This window comes from Vigna umbellata, chromosome 5, assembly GCF_029865625.1.
Source record: "Vigna umbellata cultivar VRB3 chromosome 5, Vumbellata_1.0, whole genome shotgun sequence".
Lineage (NCBI taxonomy): Eukaryota > Viridiplantae > Streptophyta > Magnoliopsida > Fabales > Fabaceae > Vigna > Vigna umbellata.
Genome location: NC_142169.1, coordinates 43,096,726 through 43,117,935, shown reverse-complemented (window position 1 = coordinate 43,117,935; position 21,210 = coordinate 43,096,726). Strand labels below are relative to the sequence as shown.

General features: G+C 37.1%; 3 protein-coding genes across 3 annotated transcripts; 2 read left to right on the top strand and 1 right to left on the bottom strand.

Annotated features, from left to right (window-relative positions):
* The first annotated feature begins 1,180 nt into the window (after positions 1–1,180).
* LOC148198406 (uncharacterized) lies at positions 1,181–4,978 on the top strand. The gene is made up of 4 exons (XM_088115792.1): positions 1,181–1,445; positions 1,509–1,822; positions 1,907–2,014; positions 4,880–4,978. The coding sequence occupies exons 1-4, from the start codon at positions 1,274–1,276 to the stop codon at positions 4,976–4,978; spliced, it is 693 nt and encodes a 230-aa protein (XP_087971918.1). The 5' UTR covers positions 1,181–1,273.
* Positions 4,979–10,280: 5,302 nt separating this feature from the next.
* Positions 10,281–11,064, bottom strand: LOC124832702 (uncharacterized). Its single transcript, XM_047306974.2, has one exon. It carries the CDS (start codon positions 10,994–10,996, stop codon positions 10,361–10,363), a length of 636 nt encoding a protein of 211 aa, XP_047162930.1. The 5' UTR covers positions 10,997–11,064; the 3' UTR covers positions 10,281–10,360.
* Positions 11,065–18,945: 7,881 nt separating this feature from the next.
* Positions 18,946–19,512, top strand: LOC148198405 (uncharacterized). Its single transcript, XM_088115791.1, has one exon. It carries the CDS (start codon positions 18,946–18,948, stop codon positions 19,510–19,512), a length of 567 nt encoding a protein of 188 aa, XP_087971917.1.
* The last annotated feature ends 1,698 nt before the right edge of the window (positions 19,513–21,210 follow it).

Below are 21,210 nucleotides of genomic sequence, written 5' to 3'. Positions count from 1 at the left end.
CCAATCCATATGATTATGTATGAATTTCATGTTTGTTTAAATTTTTATGGCTTTTGTTAAGTAATATATGTAAGTGTTTTATTTATATTTCATCTTATTTATTGTGACAGATATATGGCTGAGTCACCTCATTCGTCAGGCGATGAAGTCCCCACCACTTCTAGACGGACGAGAGGAGCAACGAGGTTACGACAACTAATACTTAGAAGAAATGCAGGTGAGAGGACACCTGTCATTATTGACGTGGTCACTGGAGTTGCATCTGGCCCAAATGCAGATGTATTTAGGTCTTACCTTGGAGTACTAGCACGTGATCGTATCTCTATACTTACTCCATCCTTTGACCATGTTTCTAAGGCTGATCGGAATCTCATCTGGCAAGATCTATTGGTAAGTTAAGCAATATTGCGGAAAATTCTATATTCACATTATTGATAAATCTGTATTGTGATAAGGTTATTACTTTCTTTGTTGCAGATAACATTTGATATGCCAAACGTCGAGAGCTTAAGGAATAGGTGTTTATCTGCAATTGCAGAACGATTTCGAGGGTTTAAGACAAAATTGACGTCTAGATATATATTTGGACCAAAAAGTGATGAAAATCCATGTTCCAAATATTCAGCAATTGATGAAGACACATGGCGTCAGTTTGTAGAGCTTCGTTCTTCTGAGGCGTGGCAGGTAAGTGTAGTAAAATCATTCAATTCATCCTTCATAATTATTTACCATGACAATTGTTTCATTTTGTCACAGGAAAAAAGGTCAAAAGCACAGGGAATAAGCGCTCAGAATAAAAATCCACACCTCCTGTCTCGTGGTGGATATAGGAAGCTTGAAGAGAAAATAATGAAGCAGAAGTCAGATAGTCGACTTCCACTTTCTGAGGGTGATGACCCTCTTCCTCCTCCTTCACCACCATCTCGGCACGACAAGTGGAAGTTAGCCCGTATGAGACCATCGGGCTCCTACACTTCGGAGTCTGCCAGAGAAATATCTGAACGAATTGTAAGATGTCATTTCTTATTATATTACAGTAATTTTGTTATATATCTTACATAGCTATTTCAAATGACTTTGAACTTTTGTTATGTTATAGGACTCATTGGTTGAGCAGAGCTCCCAAGGTCAATTCACACAAGAAGGTCGTCAAGATATTCTTGCCACAGCTATTGGACGACCTGAGCATCCAGGACGGGTGCGTGCTGCTGGGACTGGCATAGGCATACGACAGTTTTTTGGGTCTTCCTCGCGTCCATATTCATATGAAAAGATGAAGGAGGAAATAAGAAAAGAGATGACGCAGGAGATCACAAAGAAGGTTCGAGCAGAGTTATATGATGAAGTTGCTGACATGGTTGCGCGCCAGTTCCAGCAGCATTATGAGGATTATGGCAATCGTCCTCCACCATCTCCTGTAGCAGAACATGTTGTGCCCCCTACAGGTAAGGTTATTTTTTTTTGCTTACTAATTTACTTTTTGCATAAACTAACATTTAATTTGACAGGTAGAAGCGGTAAAGGAAGTTGCTCAGCTGCCGGTGCCCCAGGAGACGACATGGATGACACTCGTCCATGTGAGTTATATATTCTCTCTGATACTGGGACCATGCTAGTGGCTCGTGGTACAGTGTATGAGACAGCCACTGTAGTGCATGGGGTACAGCTTGCAGAAGATGAGTTCAAGGTCACGGTCGATGAAGTTGTCATAGCGGATGTCGTTCTTCCTGTGCCTACAGATGAGTTCTTCACTGTGGAAGAAGCATTTAGGTCCTTTGTCGCCTGGCCTAGACATTTGGTTGGTCATGTATCTAATCCCCCGGTAAACACTCGTACTATATACTTCTCAATTTTAATATTTACTTCTAATTGACGTTATAACAACCATTTTTGCATTTAACAGCAGATAGGTCAAGAGGGAAGTCCTAGACCGAAGAAAACTCATTTATCTGAGGAAGACCCTCTTGGTGCGTTAGACGACCTTGCTAAACTCATTTCAGAGGTGCCGATGAATGTACATTGGGATTCTACTACATTTGGAAGAGAAGCTCTTATGCCATTGTACTTGCATCAGCAAGATGTTAGGGAGCTTGCGTCGGGGAGAGATGAAATTAATATTACACTCATTCAGCTGTGGATGATGTAAGTTTATGAAAACTTTTATATATACATGTATTTTATCAACTTACTTATATCATATTATTTCTTCATTTTAGGTATCTGTTTGATGTTAGTAAAAAGAAGGGGTTCAACGATGTATATGGGTTCATTGACCCTTCTATGACTCATGAGAGAAATAAATTTGATGATATCCAGACATACATCACCACCTGCTTTGGAACTGGGAAGGAGATATATTTTCTCCCTTATATACATGGGTAAGTGAAGTTTGTTAACTTCAACACATTCATTTATTAATTTTGGTATATCATTCATAAGTTATTACCAATTTCAGGTGTCATTGGCAGCTACTTGTGATCTCCATACCGGAGAACACGGCTGTTTGGTTTTGTTCATTGCATAAGTCTCCTCCCAGCCCTCTTAGACATGCAGTAGATTGGTAAGAATCTCAATGTCTGGTCCTTTTTTTTTATATACATGTATGCTAAAAGAATTTCTTTTGATAGTTCCCTTGCAGCACATATGATGTTATCTGGGAGATCTACTGCTACAGCTAAAAAGCTTGCATGGGTTTCTCTTAAGGTTTGGTATTTTAGTCCATACTTTGTTACATTTGCTTCCATTCAAATGATGTTACTTAACATTTTATAATTATGATGATATATTGTAGTGTAATAGACAAATGGGGTCATATGAATGTGGTTACTACGTTACGTTTTGGATGATGACCATCATTCGTGCACATTACACCACTGGATGGGAAACGGTAATATTTAGGTTTCAATTTTATGTTCTCTACATTTGGATTTCATATACACTAATTGAAATCATTGTACTTTATGCAGAGATTTAATAGGACTGCTCCAATTCCAGAGAAGTCAATCCAACTTGTGAGGAAAACACTTGCAAGATATGTAATTCATTTATATAATAGTATGTAGTAGATATTAGGATATACTAAGTTTTAAGTTTATGTTTCTAAGTTCTTTTATGCTTTTCTACGTTACTATAAATTGAACATGTACATTGCATTGATTTATGCTTGAAACTTGATTTATGATTACATTTTGGATTGATTTATGCTTCTAAGAATTTGATTTATGATTTCATTCAATATATTTTATGTTTTAATATGAATTTCATTTAAAATATACGTTTCTGTAATATTCTGGACTGTTCTGGTTATAAAAAGATATGCAGGTCTGTTTCTGTGATTGGGAATGTTGAAGAAACAGACTCCACTTTAAAAAAAAAAACGTACTTATATGCCTCGGTTCTGGTAAAAACCGAGGTCAAAAGCCAACTTACTGCCTTGGTTATGGTCAAAACCGAAGCAGAATGTGTAGCGGAGGAGAAAAAAAAAACAAAAAATGGATCTACTGCCTCGGTTCTGGCCCAAACCGAGGCAGTAAAGTGGAACTTTATGCCTCGGTTACCACGAACCGAGGCCTAATGTGCTACGAAAAAAATAAATTAAAAAAACGTTAAACGTATATGCTTCGGTTAGAGATGAACCGAGGCAGTAGGGTGTGAGTTTATGCCTCGGTTGACAACCGAGACCAAAAGTCTTTGACTTTTTACCTCGCCTGAATATGCCTCGGTTGAGAAACCGGTGCCTATAGCCAAAAATAACCGCTGTCGTTTCCCCTTATTGTACTAGTGTTTGTGAAAAGATTGAAAAAGTAATTATTTTTATTGATCACCAATTCACCCCAGCCCTCTTGGTAAGAGAAACTAGCCATATCTTTTCTTACAAGGGGTATCAACTCTTAACATAACAGACATAGCCATGAGAGGGGAGACAAGAGATAGTTTGCAAAGAAAGATTAAGCCATAGTTGTATTTCTAATAGAATTTAAGAAAATTAAAACACAATTAGATAACAACGTGACATGATTTTATAAGTAGCAAAGATGATGATTATCATAGTAATGGCCTTTTACATTTGTTATTTGACTTTTTACATCAATTTTAGGATCGATACTAATGTAGGACACATAAGTTTACGTCACATAAAAATACCTAACCTAAATTTATGTTGGACTACACAAGGTTTAACGTAAAAATGACAATTTATGTCAGGACCCTTAAATTCAGCAGTAAAGTGGGATCCAAATGGGTGCATCGGATTGGACAGAGTGGATTTTGACGGTAGGATATAATTAGCTTTTTCAAAACCTCGAGCCATTTCCTGCATGCACCTTCTTCTCCAAAAGTTTATGAGTTTCAGTTTTATCCTCCTTCTCTCTAAATTTCTTCTCCTTCTCTCTACAAATTATTACCTTTTCCTTCTTCCGATCATCATTCAGCCAGCACCTAAGTATTCTTGGTGTCAAGCTCTCTCTTTTAAATCGATCAAGTTACTGTTTTGGAATTGGTAAGTTAAATTCTTTTGTCCTTTGAAGTTCTACATTTTTTGTTACATGCAAGCACTTTTCAACTTGCATGTGCCCATCAACTACTCTTATGAGTCTAATCCCTAGTTCTGGGTTGGATGGATGTTGTTTTCTCACCCATCCAAAGATTTGTAAGCGGTGATTGTGCGTGTGGGATAGGCATTTCAGTGAGAGGTCTTCCTTTGGTTCAGTTAAAGTGGTAAGGGAAGCTAGCTAATTTAATTACTTGGTTTGATGTATGATAATGTTGTTTGATGATGTTGCATGTATGTGAAATTGAATGATTTGGTGTTCGGTGTTGTTGGTGTGGAATATTGATGTTGTGTTCTTGATGATTGTGTTTCTACATGATTATGGTTCAGTGGCTGAGTAAAATTGAAAGGAAGTGTGGTAGTGAAAATGAGGGAAATGTGTTCGGTTTGAGTTTGGTCTGTACAGGAAATCTGATTCTTGGTCATTGAGTTCATGATTCTGCAGAATTGACTCTCAAATATGTGATGAAACTCTCTTAATGATGTTAGAAAGGTTTAAACAATCTTAATCAAGTGTAAATGAAGTATTTGATATATGTTTGGGGATTAGAAGTTGGAAGATTGTAGTGAAATTGGTAAGGATTGGTGTTGATCATAATTCTGCAGTTATTCTGCAGAATTATGTAGTTCGCTGAGGGTCTTTAATTGACCATTCGGCTTCTTTGATACTCGGTCTTAACTAAGTTCTACTTTTGTAGATTCTTAGTTAATGACCGATCGGTCTTGTGTTGATATTCAAGTGAATATAACAGTTGGTCTAGACATAACATTTGATTGTAAACAACATTCAATCTATCATAGGCTTTAATTGTTATTGACCGCTCGGTCATGTACGGTTTCAGTAGTGCTCGGTATTGTACTAAGCGCTCGGTCTCAATAGTGCTCGGTCTTGTACTAGCACTCGGTCTCAGTAGTGCTCGGTCTTGTACTAGCACTCGGTCTCAATAGTGCTCGGTCTGTGCTAGCACTCAATCTTAGTAGTGCTCGGTCTTGTAGTAGCACTCGGTCTCAGTAGTGCTCGTTCTTGTACTAGCACTTGGTCTCATTAGTGCTCGGTCTTGTACTAGCACTCGGTCTGTATTTGTGTTCGTTTTAAATTCTAAGTGTTCGGCCTAAGTCCATAGTGTTCGGCTTAAGCTGATAGTGTTCGGCCTAAACCAATAGTGATCGGTCTAAGACAATAGTATTCGTTCTAACTCATAAGGGTTCGGTCTAAGATTTAAGTGCTCGGGTTTAACTTTAGTATTTGGTTGTTCTAGTGTTCGACCCTAAAATCGTGTTCGGCTCATGCTTGAGTCTTGCTCTTTAAATGACCGCTCGGTCATGACCATATATGGGTAGTGTTTTTCCGTCCGGTCTTGTTCATAAGATTTGTTGATCTTTTCGTTCGGTCGTGCTCAAGGGTGATGTTTGTTTTACTGTTCGGCTTGATGTTATTTAAATGTGTTATGGATGAGAAAATATGTTGGTATTGAGGTATGATATTTATAATGTGATATGAAAGAGAATTCCAAGGAGGAATGTCTGAGTAGTGGTTTCAATGTGGTGAAAGTATGAATATGGTCAGACTAAGTTGGCGTTCATCCTGACATTTTAATGGTCACCAGTCTCAAGTAGAGAATGGGGGCACATGTGGTGAGAATAGTAGGAGGCTTGGTTGCATATAACTTGGGGTTCCAACTATCGGGACTAAACTCATGTGTAGTTTGTGGTTTCCAGCTACAGTGAGGGATGAAGGCTAACCTCGTGTGGCGACTTGGGTTTCCAGCTATGGTATTCATGAGATTTCCAATTTACCTTTCCACGAGTGCAAGAACGTCGTAGTTACATATTCATACAGTTCGAACAGTTAGAGTAAAAGTGGTCGGTTATAACATGCTTGTATGATTTCTGTAGATATATGATTGTATGAATTGTGTGTTTACATAGTTAATTAAATTACACTAGCTTACCCTTATTTCCTGTTTTGTCATGTTGTCCGTTTGGTCGTCTTTATCATTGCAATGATCACCCTGTGGGTGTGAGCAGAAGGTGATGAGGGTTCTCTAGAGCAGGCGCTGGCAGAAGATGATGATTTTCGTTAAGAGTAAGACCATTTGGTCTTGTGCTTGTTTTTGTTTTCAGTGTAGGACCATTCGGTTGATACACTTCTTGTATGACCGATCAATATGCTCTTATGGTTTGTATCAGTGTAAGATTCTGTAAAGTTTTTAATTTATGGTTATTTTATGATAACCATAAGTTAGCATTATTTCCTGTAACTGTTCTATTTTATTGTAAATGTGAGAACTCTTAAATATAGTTTATAACTATATTTTTGGGATATTACAATTTACATCAGACTATATCATGTTGGATGTAAAAAGTGGTCAATAAAAAAATTACAATGAAATAAGTATTTCTGAACTTGTTTCAGCTTTGTGTGTTACATATCAAATGAAGAATTTTGAAAAAGTTGAAGAAGAATTTGTGAATAAATTTAGGAGAAAGGTTGGCCACACGAGAAGAAGATGTTCGATCAAAATTCAAAGAGCTCAAAAGGAACGAGAGACTAATTGAACAAAGCATTGGTTGGACGATATACTCATAAAACATAAAAGAGAAGTTGGGTCACACAACAAGAAGATGTTTTATAGAAATCCAAAGAGTTCAAAAGAAATTAGACACTAAGTGAATTAAGTACTGGTTGGACGATATACTAACCAAATGATATCTTCATTGCACAAGTGTACAAGCTCGCAAGGCAAGAACGAGGAAAACTTTTTCTAAAATGTTGAAAATTTTGTAATGATACTAAATGAGGAAAAATTTGAGATTGAGTAAAATTTGAACATGTCATAATATACCTGTATGTATTCGTTTGTTAGGTATCACAGATATTCCCATTTTTGAGCAAACACTCCAAATCTTTATGCAGAACATCAATAGAGATTTCTAAACTAGATAGCCTATAAGGTGGGTTTAGTTTTGTAATAATTATATTTTAGTACCATTTTCTTTCCGCTAAAAGTTGTAATTATCTATACTGAATATAATCCTTGCACTCCTACTAAAGTTATTGCAACACATTGTATATCATTATAGCCATTCATTCCCATATGAAATTTATGATCCCCCTTGATACTAACTTACAGGAATGGATCTAACAAGGAACACAAAATAAAACAAGCTGACAGGAGTAAATCATGTTACAAAAGTAATTGTAGAGGATTACTTTATAAATGTTATAAAGGCTCTATCTATAGATGGTCCAGAGATTTGTAAGTTTGCCAACCATTAGAGATATATTTGTGAACAGAGGATTGAAATCTGCATTTTATGCTAACCGTATATTTTCAATTTGCTCCTTTTCCTATGTGATTATCATGACTTCAGTATTTGTTGATATAGGTTTTTGTCTGATTCAGTCTTTTTATACTATTTTTATCCCTTCATTTTAGATATAGTGTTTTGAAATCTAGACAATTAATTTAAAGCACACAATTGAGTATTTTCTGGTCTATGTAAGGAAAATTAAAATTAGTGATTTTGTGTTTCATGTTCAAGTATTTAATTATGTAAAAGTAAAACTTTCCTCTCTATCAATTTTTTCTTGTCTAAATACAATCTTATTTCAGAGACCATATATTTCATAAGATTGATATAAATCCTTTCATAACTTTTTTTTTTCTATTAAAAATAAATAATGAGAATTGTTGGAAATAGTTGGTTGTATTGAGTTTTATTATAAATAGCAATCTATTGCACATGTTCTAAACTATGTTACCAATGTTACATGTGAAGAACAGATGGATTATTGTTTTCTCTTCTGGTTCATATAAAGTAGACGATATTTATCATAATGATGTTCCTCTACTTCGAAGGTTTTCCTTCGTTGTTACCCAATGTAACATTCCCTCCAAGCAAAATACTAAGCTAACGGAGGCCTTTAAACTCCAGAATAAGTTATACATGCACTAGTACAACGAAAGAATATTATCTCGATTATTTTGGATTTACGACAGCGGTTAAAAAATCGAAATATATTCAGATGAGATAAAAAGTAGAGACTTTTGGCCTCAGTTCAATATCTGAGACAAAAGGGTTACGATTTTGCTTCAGTTTAAAAAACCCGAAGCAGTAAAGCAAAACAAAAAATAAAAAATTGGGTCTATTACCTTGGTTGGATCCAGAACCGAGGCAATAAACACTTTTTGGTCTTGGTTTTTACCAGAACCGCTATATAAAGTATATTTTTTTCAAAAAAAAAATTATTCGTTTCTCTAACCATTCCATATCACATATACCATATTACATAATCCCATAAACAGAAAAACAAACACATAAACAAACCTACACACAAAACACTCCAGAAAACGTTGTTTTCTATTTATCCGAAAAACAAAAAACATGAAACGTTGTCCAGAAAACGTTGAACACAAAACATTGTCCAATAGACAACCAAACAAAAACATGAAAAACCTAAAACGAAAACATGAAAAACCTAAAACGAAATTAACCTTGAAGGTGAGTTTGAGGTTGAAACGAACATCCAAAAACGTCTATTCGAAGAGCACCTATATACAAAATCAATCGGTCAAAATAAAACAAAATCATTCCTAAGCACTTAATCAACGAAAAATGAAAGAAAAATTGAAAGATATGTTGAAGATGGTGGTCATGAAATCGAAGAGGAGAGAGAGCAACGACGTAGAAGATGGCTTATGTCTAAAACTACCTCTGTTTGTGAAATTTAACTCTAAACGCATGTTATTACTTAAGTTATTTCTTTAACCGAGACAATAAACTTCTATGACCTCAGTTCTATAAAGAACTGTTGCCTAAAGTCTTTCAAAAAAATGAAAAAAAAATATTTTCACTTATTTTGTGCCTTAATTCTCTAAACAACCGAGACATAGCTATTGTATGGCCTCGGTTCTCTAAACAACCTAGGTCATAGACCCCTTTAGGTTTTGGTTCTTTTTCAACCGAGGTATATACGTTTGCGATAATTACAAAAATGTCACTGTGTCATTTTATGTTTCGGTTACAACAAAACTGATGTCAAATGGATGAGTTAAAATCCATATTTTTTACTTGTTCCTATTTAAATCTTGCATTTCTATGTAATCAAATCCATAAATCTTCACCTTCTCTTTTGTATACGTTCTTAGATTATTACCCGAATGAATTCAACTATTTAAAGTAGCACCTCCCACCCATATATGTTTCCAAAATTTGATCCTAGATCCTAACTTTCCATTTAATATTCTAGCAAATCATCTCTCTTCTTCACCTTCTCCACATATATATCTCGCCTAAGTCTTTCCACCACCTAGATGTAGAGTGTGTTCTGTTGTGCTCCAAGATTCATATCAAAATTAATGTACTGGATTCCATTAGAACTTGTAGTTAAACATATTTGAGTATGAGTACTACTAAGATTTGGTGATACAAATCTAATGCATGATAAATAACTAATAAGTCTTTGTATAATGTTTTCTACTTGCTGCTGCGACTTATCAAGATCTTTTCTTCTATATATGAAAGTTGCAAGAAAATAGATTAATGCAATAAAATTATGATTATGTTGCAGCTGCGAACCATAATTTAGACCATGTTTCTGACACCAAAACCGGGTGAGGGGGCATGAACTAGTCATTAAAAGATTTATTTCAGTACATCAATTTTGACTACTTTCCAAACAACTTTCCTCAGCATATCCATTCCACAAAACTATGAACAAAACTGGTGCCGTAATTAGTTGAAGTATCTATTTGTAATGTATGAGTGTACAAATTTGAAACATCTACTGAAAATACATGAAAACTATCAAGAAGACACAACCTCTGTCTTTTCCTTTTCCTTCCATTCTAAACCTATAAATCTACATGGTGAAAACCGAACCTTGTGCTCCGAAATGGTTTCAAGCTTAGGTGACCAAACCTGATCCTTAGACTTGACAAGCATTTGGTAGTGTTTTTTCAACTCAGGAGTGCTGCAGAGAAAGCTGTTGTGAGTGGTGGTGGGGTTGCATCTTTTACCTCTATTGATGAGCATTGTGATGAACTGAGGCATGACCTTTATGAGTACCCTTCCGTTGGACCCTTTCAAGTACTCAAAAGCGCATTCCCCAAATTTTATAGTGGCCTTGTTAGGGGATGATCCCAAGGACAAGAGTGAAGAGACAGAAAGGGTTTTGCATGTGAAGAACTGAATGGGAAGAACGAAATAGGCTTCACCTACCATCAACTCATCCTCTAATGCTAAAGCAGGAATTGGGTGTCCTATAAAGAAGGAATCTGCGTGGCAAACAACCTTATCTGGGAACTCAAACATGATCTCACCAGCCACGTGCTTACCCTTCAGACATCTCGTGCTACCATCCCAAAATATAAGTTTCGAAGACAACAATGGTTCTGATGAACTTTTCTGGTGAAAGCATGGAGTCACAGCTGCATTTCCCATTGTACTATAGGTGGAACAAATCTTGAGAGAATATGATTGTGTTGTTGTGTGGATGAAGAAGATGTAAGAATGATGATTATTATACAAAAAGAATGATATATTATATATATATATATATATATATATATATATATATTTTTTTTTTTTTTTTCTCATGGTGAAGGCAATGGCTGACTTTGAATTAATTTGACTTTGATGCAGTCCATTAGGGTTGTTTGTGAAAGGCGTGGAAGGGTCGGTGGGGTCTGGTCAACCATGCCGGCTTTGAATATTTTGATTTTGGTTTTTTGTTTGTTTGGTACACTCTTGTGTTAGACTTGCCACGATCACAAATCACCATTCTCCAAAGATAAGGGTTTTCAATTTTTCTTTGTTGAAGATATAACATAAGGATTAGGATTTGTTTAACCTTGATCTTGTAATGGTTATATTCAAACTATTACGCCAAGCTTCTGGATTCCAATGATGGTGGGGTCTTTCAAGGTTTGTCTTGAGACAACATGGTATACCTAACATTGATTCTCACAAGTAATGTTTGGTCAGTTTCAGAAGCACGCATATAAATTATTGGCTGAGAGACAAAAACATAAAATAAAATAAAATATTCAAACTATAAAATTAAAAGTCTATTATGTTGTTGTTCTTCGATGTTTACGTTGGGATTGCCTACTTTTCCCACTGTGTGATCCATGTATTTAGACATTTATGGTCGAAGGTTCTAACTAAATGGAGAAAAAACAAAGGATTCTCGAATATTCTTTATGGTATATAACAATTTACCATGGTCAACAAAATAAATGGTATATTACAACTATGAAACCGTTCCTCTCAAGAAAAATCTATCGAAACATTTTAAGCGCTTCGGATAAGACGAATGGCTCGATGACATGGATGAAATGGACTAATTTATTGGTTAAAAATTATTGGTTATTCACAATTATTGATTAAAAATTTATTGGTTACATATTTAATGTAACATGGAATTTGACTAACAATTATTGGTTAAAAATTTAAGAAAAAATTTGCACTATTTGTTTTTATCCATTTTTGTCAAATTTGATTTAGTATATATATTTAAATTGGTGAATTATTTCTTTAATTTTAATTTTTAAAGTTGGATTTTTTTTTCATGTTTTAGTTTAGCTTTTAATGATGGTCTTTTACAAATCACAAAATTATAAGAATTCGGGTATTTTCTATAATGTGAAGTTCAAAATTGTATGAATAAAAAATTATGGTGTCCAAAAGTCTTTGAATAAAAAACCTCCAAAATTTAAAATAACTATAAATATTTATTAAAAAGTAAGGCACATAATTTTTAAGGAGTTTTATAGATAACGTCAACAATTAAACTTTGTTTTCAAATATAGTTTCTCTTTCAATTCTTCCATCAATTTCTTAATTTTTCTTTTTAATTTTAATTCTTCCATTCTTCCGATCACTGCCTTTTTCACTTTGATAATGTTAAAAAATATCTCTACTAATTGCAACACTTTATTTAGAGAACCTATATTAAAGAACTTATATAAGAAACAACCCACGTATGGATGTTAGAATAGGTTACCAAATTTATAGTATTTTTTTTTTCAGAGGTTCTTATACAACATGGAAAAAAGAAGTAATTATTTTTTATGATTATGTTATTCCTAAACTCAATTGTCATGACGAATGAACAGACGTAAGATTTTTAAGAAACTGTGCGTGTTTTGACGGAAAACAAAAGCCGGTGATCACAAAGTTGACCAATAGATCAAAAAATATTTTCCTCTTTCTTTCAAACTATATTTGTGCATTTCAACCTTTTTCTTTTTTTTAATACAAGTGTATTTTTTTATTTTGGACAACTTAATACAAGTCTATTTAGTGAGTTGTGCATTCCAAATATTATTTCTTCATAAAGATAAGAAATAAGTAAATAGAAATGTTTTGACCCATCATAACATATGGGTACAATGTATGGTATATATATATATATATATATATATCATCATTTCAAATTTATTAATATTTTAAAATTAAAAATATTATAATTAGTTACACTTTTTAAATTGTTAATAAAATATTATGAAGCTTTACTTAATATATGTTTCCTAGTAAATATTAATTGTGGTAGATAAGTAGAATAATTTAATTATATTAATTTTGTTTGAACTTCATTAACAATTAAAATAAATGAGTACTTAGTATTTAAGAATTGTCCTATTAGATTATTAAATAAAAAACTAATGTTAATATTAACCAGGAAATAATCTTACGTACTTCAAAGCCGAAAGCAAGAGCTAAAGTAACATTGATTTCTTTTAATAAACAGATATAATAATTACTCAAAAGTCAAACACATTTTCAATTACTTTAAGTAGTAACGAAATTAAAAAAAAAATTAATTCAATTAAAATATTTTATATTAAAAGTATATATATATATAGATATATATATATAGATATATATATATATATATAGATATATATAGATATATATATATATATAGATATATATAGATATATATATATATAGATATATATAGATATATATATATATTATACTAGTGAAAATATATCATTATATGTAACGAATCTGTTTTGATTTTGTTTACAATAAAAAAATTTCTCAATCTTTACTCTTTTTAAAATTTAAAATTATTATTTGTTATATCTAATATTGTCAGAATCATTAAAAATGCACCAAAAACTCCTCTGAACGGGCGCCAGGTGTCAAGCTGAGGGGAGTCAGAAATCAGATAGTGGAATGCAGGTGTCAGCAGAGGAGCGGACGTTCGTTTTAAACAAAACTGATTTTTTCTGAAATTCGCGTCACACTCTCTGCATGCACTCTTATTCTCCAAAACTCTGATCTTCCATTTCTCCTCCTTCTCTCTAAAAAGCCCTCCCTTCTCTCTACCAAAACTCACCATTTCTCTACTCCGATCTCCATTCAGGCACCGTAGAAGCACTCCCGGCGTCCAGAGCTTCAGTTTGAACCAAACAGTTTTAAGTTCTGAACCGGTAAGTTCTTCTGTTCTTAGTCGTTAGTTCTCTATTACATGCAAACCAAGTTTTGGTTGCATGCTGTTATCTTGTCTGAACCATTATTGGTTTTTGGCTGTTTGGTTAGTTTGAAGAGTTGTGGAACGTAAGGGTAGAAAGATCTGTAGTCAGACGAAGCGTATTCTGTCTCTAGGACGATCGTTCACTCTCAGAGGTAAGGGAAGCTTATCTAATTTAATTGTATGTTCGTTTGCACGTTCGTGGATAATGAATGCATGTGCTGAGTGGTTGAATGTATATAAAGTATGGATGCTGATATGCTTGTTTATATGGAATATGATTAATTAGTATGATATGGATTGTACGAAGTATGAAATTGATTATGATATGAATTTATAAAGTTACGAAATTTTGTATTAAGAAATGAGTTGAAGATAAATGAATACTGGATATGAAATTTCCCTATGATAGTGTCCGTTCGTCATTGAACGGTCATTGACCGTTTGGTAATATTAGTAACATTAGTTGAAATTGGATTCTTTCATTTGGAAAAAATCCTAGTTGAGGACGAGCGTCTTCGTGTGGTAATACTATGCTTGAGCGTTCGGCCAAGCGTAGTTGCATCTGAGTATTTGGTGATAAACTTAAATGTTGTAAATATATGTATTTGTATATTTTAGTTATTTTTAAACACAATTCCAATAGTATCTTATTATATTTATTAATCTTTCTATTATAAGTTTAGTAGTGCTCGGTCTCACACCAAGCTCTCAAAATGAGTAGTGCTCGGTCTTATACCAAGCGCTTGTACTCGTTTATGGTTTTATCTATCTTGATGAAATAGCGTTCGTCCAATTTCAATAGAATTTCCCTGTACCGTGTTCGGTCATTGACTAGCATTAGGTTTTTGTATGTGAATTCTTCTAAAGTATGGTTCTTTAAACGTCTTGACGTGTCTACATTCATTGGTTCCGGCCTAGAGCCTCAATACTTGATATGTTCTTTGAGTGTTGGTTTGAGCTCACGAGAGTCAGTTCATTTAATTGATTCATATTGTAAGTAACGTTCGTTCATATATTATATAATTGTACTCGGTTTCTTTCTCAATCTGACAGTAATCATCTCGATCTTATTCTATTCTGGAACGGGAGACTTCTCTGTCTCGTTTCAAGTGTTCATCCTCGTTCTGAGTGAGGACTGAACATTCGGTATTTGATGTCCTTAAAATCGGTGAACAAAGATGAAATTAAAATGATGGATAATGAAAGATGAAGAGAATGTGAGATGGATGAAATTTTGTGGATTTTGAACGAGCGTTCCAGGGAGGAACGACTCATGGATGATTACTGAATTTGTAAAGTATGAATGTGGTTATGCTAAGCTGGCGGTTCATCCTGATGTTCCGTGAGTACTCGTCCTCACGTAGAGGAGGGTAGGTCATGTGTGGGAACGGCAGGAGGTCCTAGTCCTTAGGGGTACTTTGGACAGATAGGACTAACCTCGGGTGGCAGCTGATGAGAGTATTCCAGTTACTACATCACTCGGGTGCACGAACGTCGTAGCTACACAGATTTCATACAGTCCGGACAGTCAGTCTAGTATTAGGCTTTGTATGAAAGTATGACTAAACTATTCAGTGTGTTGATGGTATGAATTGTATGTTTGTAACTGAATTAAATTACATAAGCTTACCCTGTGTTTTCCTGTGTTGTCTGGTTTTGTACGTTCGTCCTTGTCATTGCAATGATCATCCGTGTGGATGTGAGCAGAAGGAAACGAGCTGCTAGAAGAAGCGCTGGGAGAAGAAAATTTGGTAGAGGTAGAAGTGAAGGCCGAACAATAGGACGTTCGGTCAGTAGTCTAGTATAGTAAGGTGGTCGTTCGATCACCTCCCTTTTTGATTTTATTTGACCGTTCAATATAAGTTTTGTAAACCGTTCGGTTAAACATCCTTAAACTGTTTAGTTAATTTTGTAACTCTTTTATGTAAGGCCGTTCGACCATAACCGTACGCTCTTCTTAGTGTAAGACTGATCTGAGTTATTGGTAAATGTAATTATTCTATTATATAGTTTATACTGTATTTTTGGGATGTTACAAATATTATATTATTTATGAATCTTAAAAAAAATATTAGAAACCAAAATTAGTGATTTTAAATTTTAAAAGAATAAAAAGAAAAAAAATCTTTCAAAAATTAAAATGAGTGATACATTTTATAAAAACTAAAATCGAAAATTTTAAATTTTTTGAATAAATAAAAAAAAAAAACTAAAACAACCAAAATCAAAAACAAACGAAGACTAAAAGTATATTTAAGAAAAAAAGATATTATCAAAGGACGAGAGTCATTTATCTAAGTTTGTTTAATTAATTACATTGAACAACAATCGTGTTTCTTAAATCAACAAACCGTACTTATACACGTATACGTGCAAATTTAATTACGTTGAATTGATAAGCTTTTTGTATAAACTCATTAAGAAAAAAGCAAACCATAAATTTATTTATTTATTTTATAGAACACATCCAATTAAAATCACCCAGAGAGGCATAGTTTGAATTATTCGTTGACTCATGAGGAAGATTCCAGCTTTGAAATTGTAATAATTTTAATTTAAATAGTTAGTTATCAGAAAAGGGCGTCGTACCAAATTGATTATTTTAACATTTATAGTTGAAAGCAATTATTCAATTAAAAATTTTTGAAATTGAATAGGGGACGTTTGGATAGTGTAAGTCACTGAAAACCACAAGTTTCCTTTGGGATTGGTGGGTGTTATTTAAACCTGTGGCTGGTTTATGACCAAACTATTACCTATTTTCTAAACCAAAACTTTTTCACGTGTGACAACTAAACATTGGTGACATAAATAATATGATTCTTAATAAACATGTGGGTGGGATAGTGCGTGAATCCATTTTTGTTTTATAAAAAATGTTTATATTAATATAAATACGAGTATAAATATACAATTTGTACCATATGGCCGTACGGTCTTCGTTGACCACAAAAAGACATGATCGATAGGTCAGTAGCGAGATGAGTTGACCGGTCCGGACGGCCGGTATTACAAGCGTAAATGATTACTGATTAGGGAGTTTAAGGTAAATCACGATTAAGTATACTAGACCAGGATTGGACCAAGATTAAAACATCACTAATCCCAGGCCCATGCTAGAAAACTATAAATGTAAGTCAAAGGTAACAGGTAGGCAGAGACAATTACTGTGCATTTATTATTGTCACTATCATATTGGATAACTGAACGGTTCGATTACTGACTTTGGCATCGGAGTATCTTTAACAGGTACACACCGACCAGACTAGTGGACTTGAGACCCAAAACGCCAGATCGGACGACGAGGAAGGACAAATTGTGAAGGTGTTTAGTGATTCAGCCCCATAACCGAAACATTTTGGCACCCACCGTGGGGCACAAATTACTTGATAAACCCAATGGTGATCACGAGAAACATGAGTGTTGACGACCCAATTGCGATGATCCGGATGCTACAACAAAAGATGGAGGAGATGCAACAACGCCACAAAGCGGAACTCATAGCCGTCAGGGCCGAATGCTCAGCGCGGATTGCCCAAGAGAAGGGATCGGGGGCATGAGAGAAGGAGGGAGAGAAGCGCACCAGGGAACGTGGCAAGGCCACCTTAGAAGACCAAACTGAACGTAGTAGTGGGTCGGACGTTACATGGAAACCCACAGAACCGGAAGTCGAGGGAAGTAAAGTCAAATTCGTTCATGCTGAGAGTGCCGCTGTGAACAAACAGTTAGTGGTGAAGACCGAGAGCTCATCCACCTTGCTCCCTTTCGTCCAGTCGATCATGGACGTCCACATGTCAGAACAGTTCGTTCCGGCCCAGTTCAAGATATACGACGTGACGACGGACCCGGTGGCCCACATCAAGACCTTTTCCAACACACTGGCGTTCCGCACGGGAAACGACGCCATATGGTGCTGAGCGTTCTCGCACTCACTGGAAGGGGAGGCACTGGAATGGTTCAATTCGCTTCCTCCAAACTCTATAGAGAACTTTGCATTGTTACAGAGCTTGTTCAACCGCCAGTTTGCAAGTAGTAGTACCTAGGACTTGATTATCTTCGAGTTGGTCAACCTAAGGCAAGGAAAGAAGGAATCCTTAAAGGCGTTCATGGATCACTACCAGAAGAGCGTACGACGGGTGAAATGTTTAAGCCCAGAACTCGCCCTGCAGTACGTTCTGCCCACCGTCAAGCCCGGACCTTTCAAGGATGAGCTCCTAAGACCATGGAGGAACTGCAAGAGAGGGCGGCCGATGAAATAAGGGTAGAAGAGATGAAGTAGTCATATAAGAAAGAAGGCCTAGAGGTCAAGGGGGAGAAGACTAACGGAAGGAGGTTGGACGGTCGCACCGACAAGCTTAGGGAGTTCAAGCAGAGAGAACCCAGGGGACCGCGATTCCAACAGTACACCCCGCTAAACGCCTCGCGGGCGAAGATATTTCAAGAGGCCTTGAGTGCTGAGTTAATCACGGAACCAAAGAAACGACCCACGCCGCCCGGGGCAAACGACAACAAACATTATTTATACCACAAGAACATGGGTCACACCACGGAGGAGTGTGTGACCCTGAAGGATAAGATCAAAGAGCTAATACGAGCAGGACAGTTAAAGAAATATGTGAAGGCTGACCGTCCCGAGGCACCACCACAACGACCACGAAGTCCCCGACGGACGAGTCCACGAAGACCGGAGAGACGTGAAGGATCGAGACATGGTCAGACAGACCGTTCTCGATCCGAAAGGCGGCGAAGCAGAAGCTGCAGTAGGAGCCACGACCGTCCCCTATGAGGACATATCAACACGATTTTCGGAGGATTCGCGAGGGGTGGGTCCACCTCATATGCCCGAAAGCGTCACGTACGGGCCTTACGATCGGTGCATGCAGTAGGTAAGCCACGAAGAACGATGTCGTCCATAACCTTCTCGGATGAAGACTTTCACGCCCTCGACCAGGATGACCCTATGATAGTAACGATAGAGATCGCTCGCTACAGCGTGAGCAAGGTGTTGATTGACCAGGGAAGCTCGGTGAACATCCTCTACTGGAAAACCTTCGAGAAGATGGATATCTCGGACGACCTGATTGTCCCATACAATGACCAGATAGTGGGTTTCGCGGGTGAAAGGGTGGACACTCGAGGGTACGTTGATTTGCGCACTCGTGTGGGTACCGGTTGGGACAAGAAAGAGAAGAGGGTTAGATATCTATTGGTGGAAGCTAACACCTCATACAATGTGCTCCTGGGCCGACCATGTCTGAACGCCTTTGGAGAAATCGTGTCAACCCTCCATCCAGTCCTAAAGTATCCATCCGACAAAGGAACGATCTGCACGGTCCGAGCATATCAGAAGGCAGCAAGGGAATTATACACGACAAGTTTGAAGCTTCATACCCGAACGATCAAGAGAAGGACGGCTAGGTTTGAAGTGGCCGTGGCAGACCTTGACCCGCAGACGAACACAAAGGACTGATTAGAGCCACTAGGGGAGAGACAACCGGTCTTAATAGGGAAAGACGTTTCCCAGACCACAACCACGGCCCATGGGCTGGAACCAGGGCTGGAAAGAGAAATTTGTTCCGTCTTATCACACAAACTAGCGTTATTTAAAGAAGCACGACCGATAGCACAAAAGAAGCGACAAATGGGGGAAGAGAAGAGGAAGGTCGTGGAGGAGGAAGTAGGGAAGTTGAGAGAAGCAAGATTCGTCCGGGAGGTGACGTACACCACATGGCTCGCCAATGTGGTCATGGTCAAGAAAGCCAACGGGAAATGGAGCATGTGTATCGACTACACTGACTTGAACAAAGCTTGTCCTAAGCATTCCCACCCTTTGCCAAGCATTGATGTGTTAGTTGACGGTGCCTCGGGCCACAAGAGGTTCAGTTTTCTAGACGCATATTCTGGCTACAACCAAATCCCTATGTACGAGCCAAATCGGGAGAAAGACGACGTTCATCACTGATAAGGCCAATTTTTGCTATGAAGTCATGCCCTTCGGCCTAAAGAATGTCGGGGCCACATATCAGTGACTGATGGACAAAATCTTCTCCGAGCAGATCGGCCGGTGCATGATGGTGTATGTGGATGACATGGTAGTCCGCTCGGCGGACGGACAAAACCATGTGAGGGACCTGGAAGAGGTCTTCAAACAGGTCAACAAATATGGGATGAGATTGAATCCCACGAAGTGCACTTTTGGGGTAGCGGCCGACAAGTTCCTGGGATTCATGCTCACTGCTAGGGGAATTGAGGAAAACCCGAACAAATGCGCTGCCATCTTAGAAATGCAAAGCCCAACAACCTTAAAGGAAATCCAAAGGCTGATCGGACGACTCACCGCGTTATCACGATTCATCCCCAGGCTGGCCGAACGGGTGCGTCTGGTGTTGAGAAAGATGTGAAGAAAAGGTCGAATGACATACGGGATGCTGAATTCGAGGCAGCCTTCCAAGATGTCAAAGCGATTTTGATGAACCCACCGGTCATGAACCGACCGTCTCCGAAGGAGGATCTGCAATTTTATTTAGGGGTCTCGGAAATGGCGGTCAGCGTTGCCTTGCTCCAAGAAAAACCCGAGCCCAAGCTTGTGTACTTCGTGAGCCGAACCCTGTAGGATGTCGAGAAACGGTACCAACAATTGGAAAAAGTGGTCCTAGATTTGTTGAACGCATCTAGAAGACTTCGGCCATATTTCCAAAGTCATCAGGTCGTGGTCCGAACAGATTTCCCCATCTCCAAGATCTTAAGGAAGCCTGACTTGACAGGCCAAATGGTGGGCTGGGCGGTAGAGCTGTCAAAGTTCAGGTTACGGTACAAACCTAGAGGGTCGGTGAAGGGCCAACATTTGGCTGATTTTGCAGTAGAGTTGTCCCAAGCGATCAACGATTGGTGGATTCTGTATCTGGATGGAGCGTCCGGGCAATCCGTAAGTGGGGTCGGAGTGGTCTTGGAAGGATCGAACGGTTTCCTGCTAGAACATTGCTTGGTTTTCAAGTTCAAGACTTTCAATAACCAAGCGGAATACGAAGCTCTGGTGGCCGGATTGGAACTGGGGAGGGATATCCAGATGAATGGAGAATTCTAGGTGAAGGAGGAACACCTCCTCCGGTATTTCCACAAAGCGACAGCCTTGACGAAATCATTTGATAAGGTCGATATCCGACACATC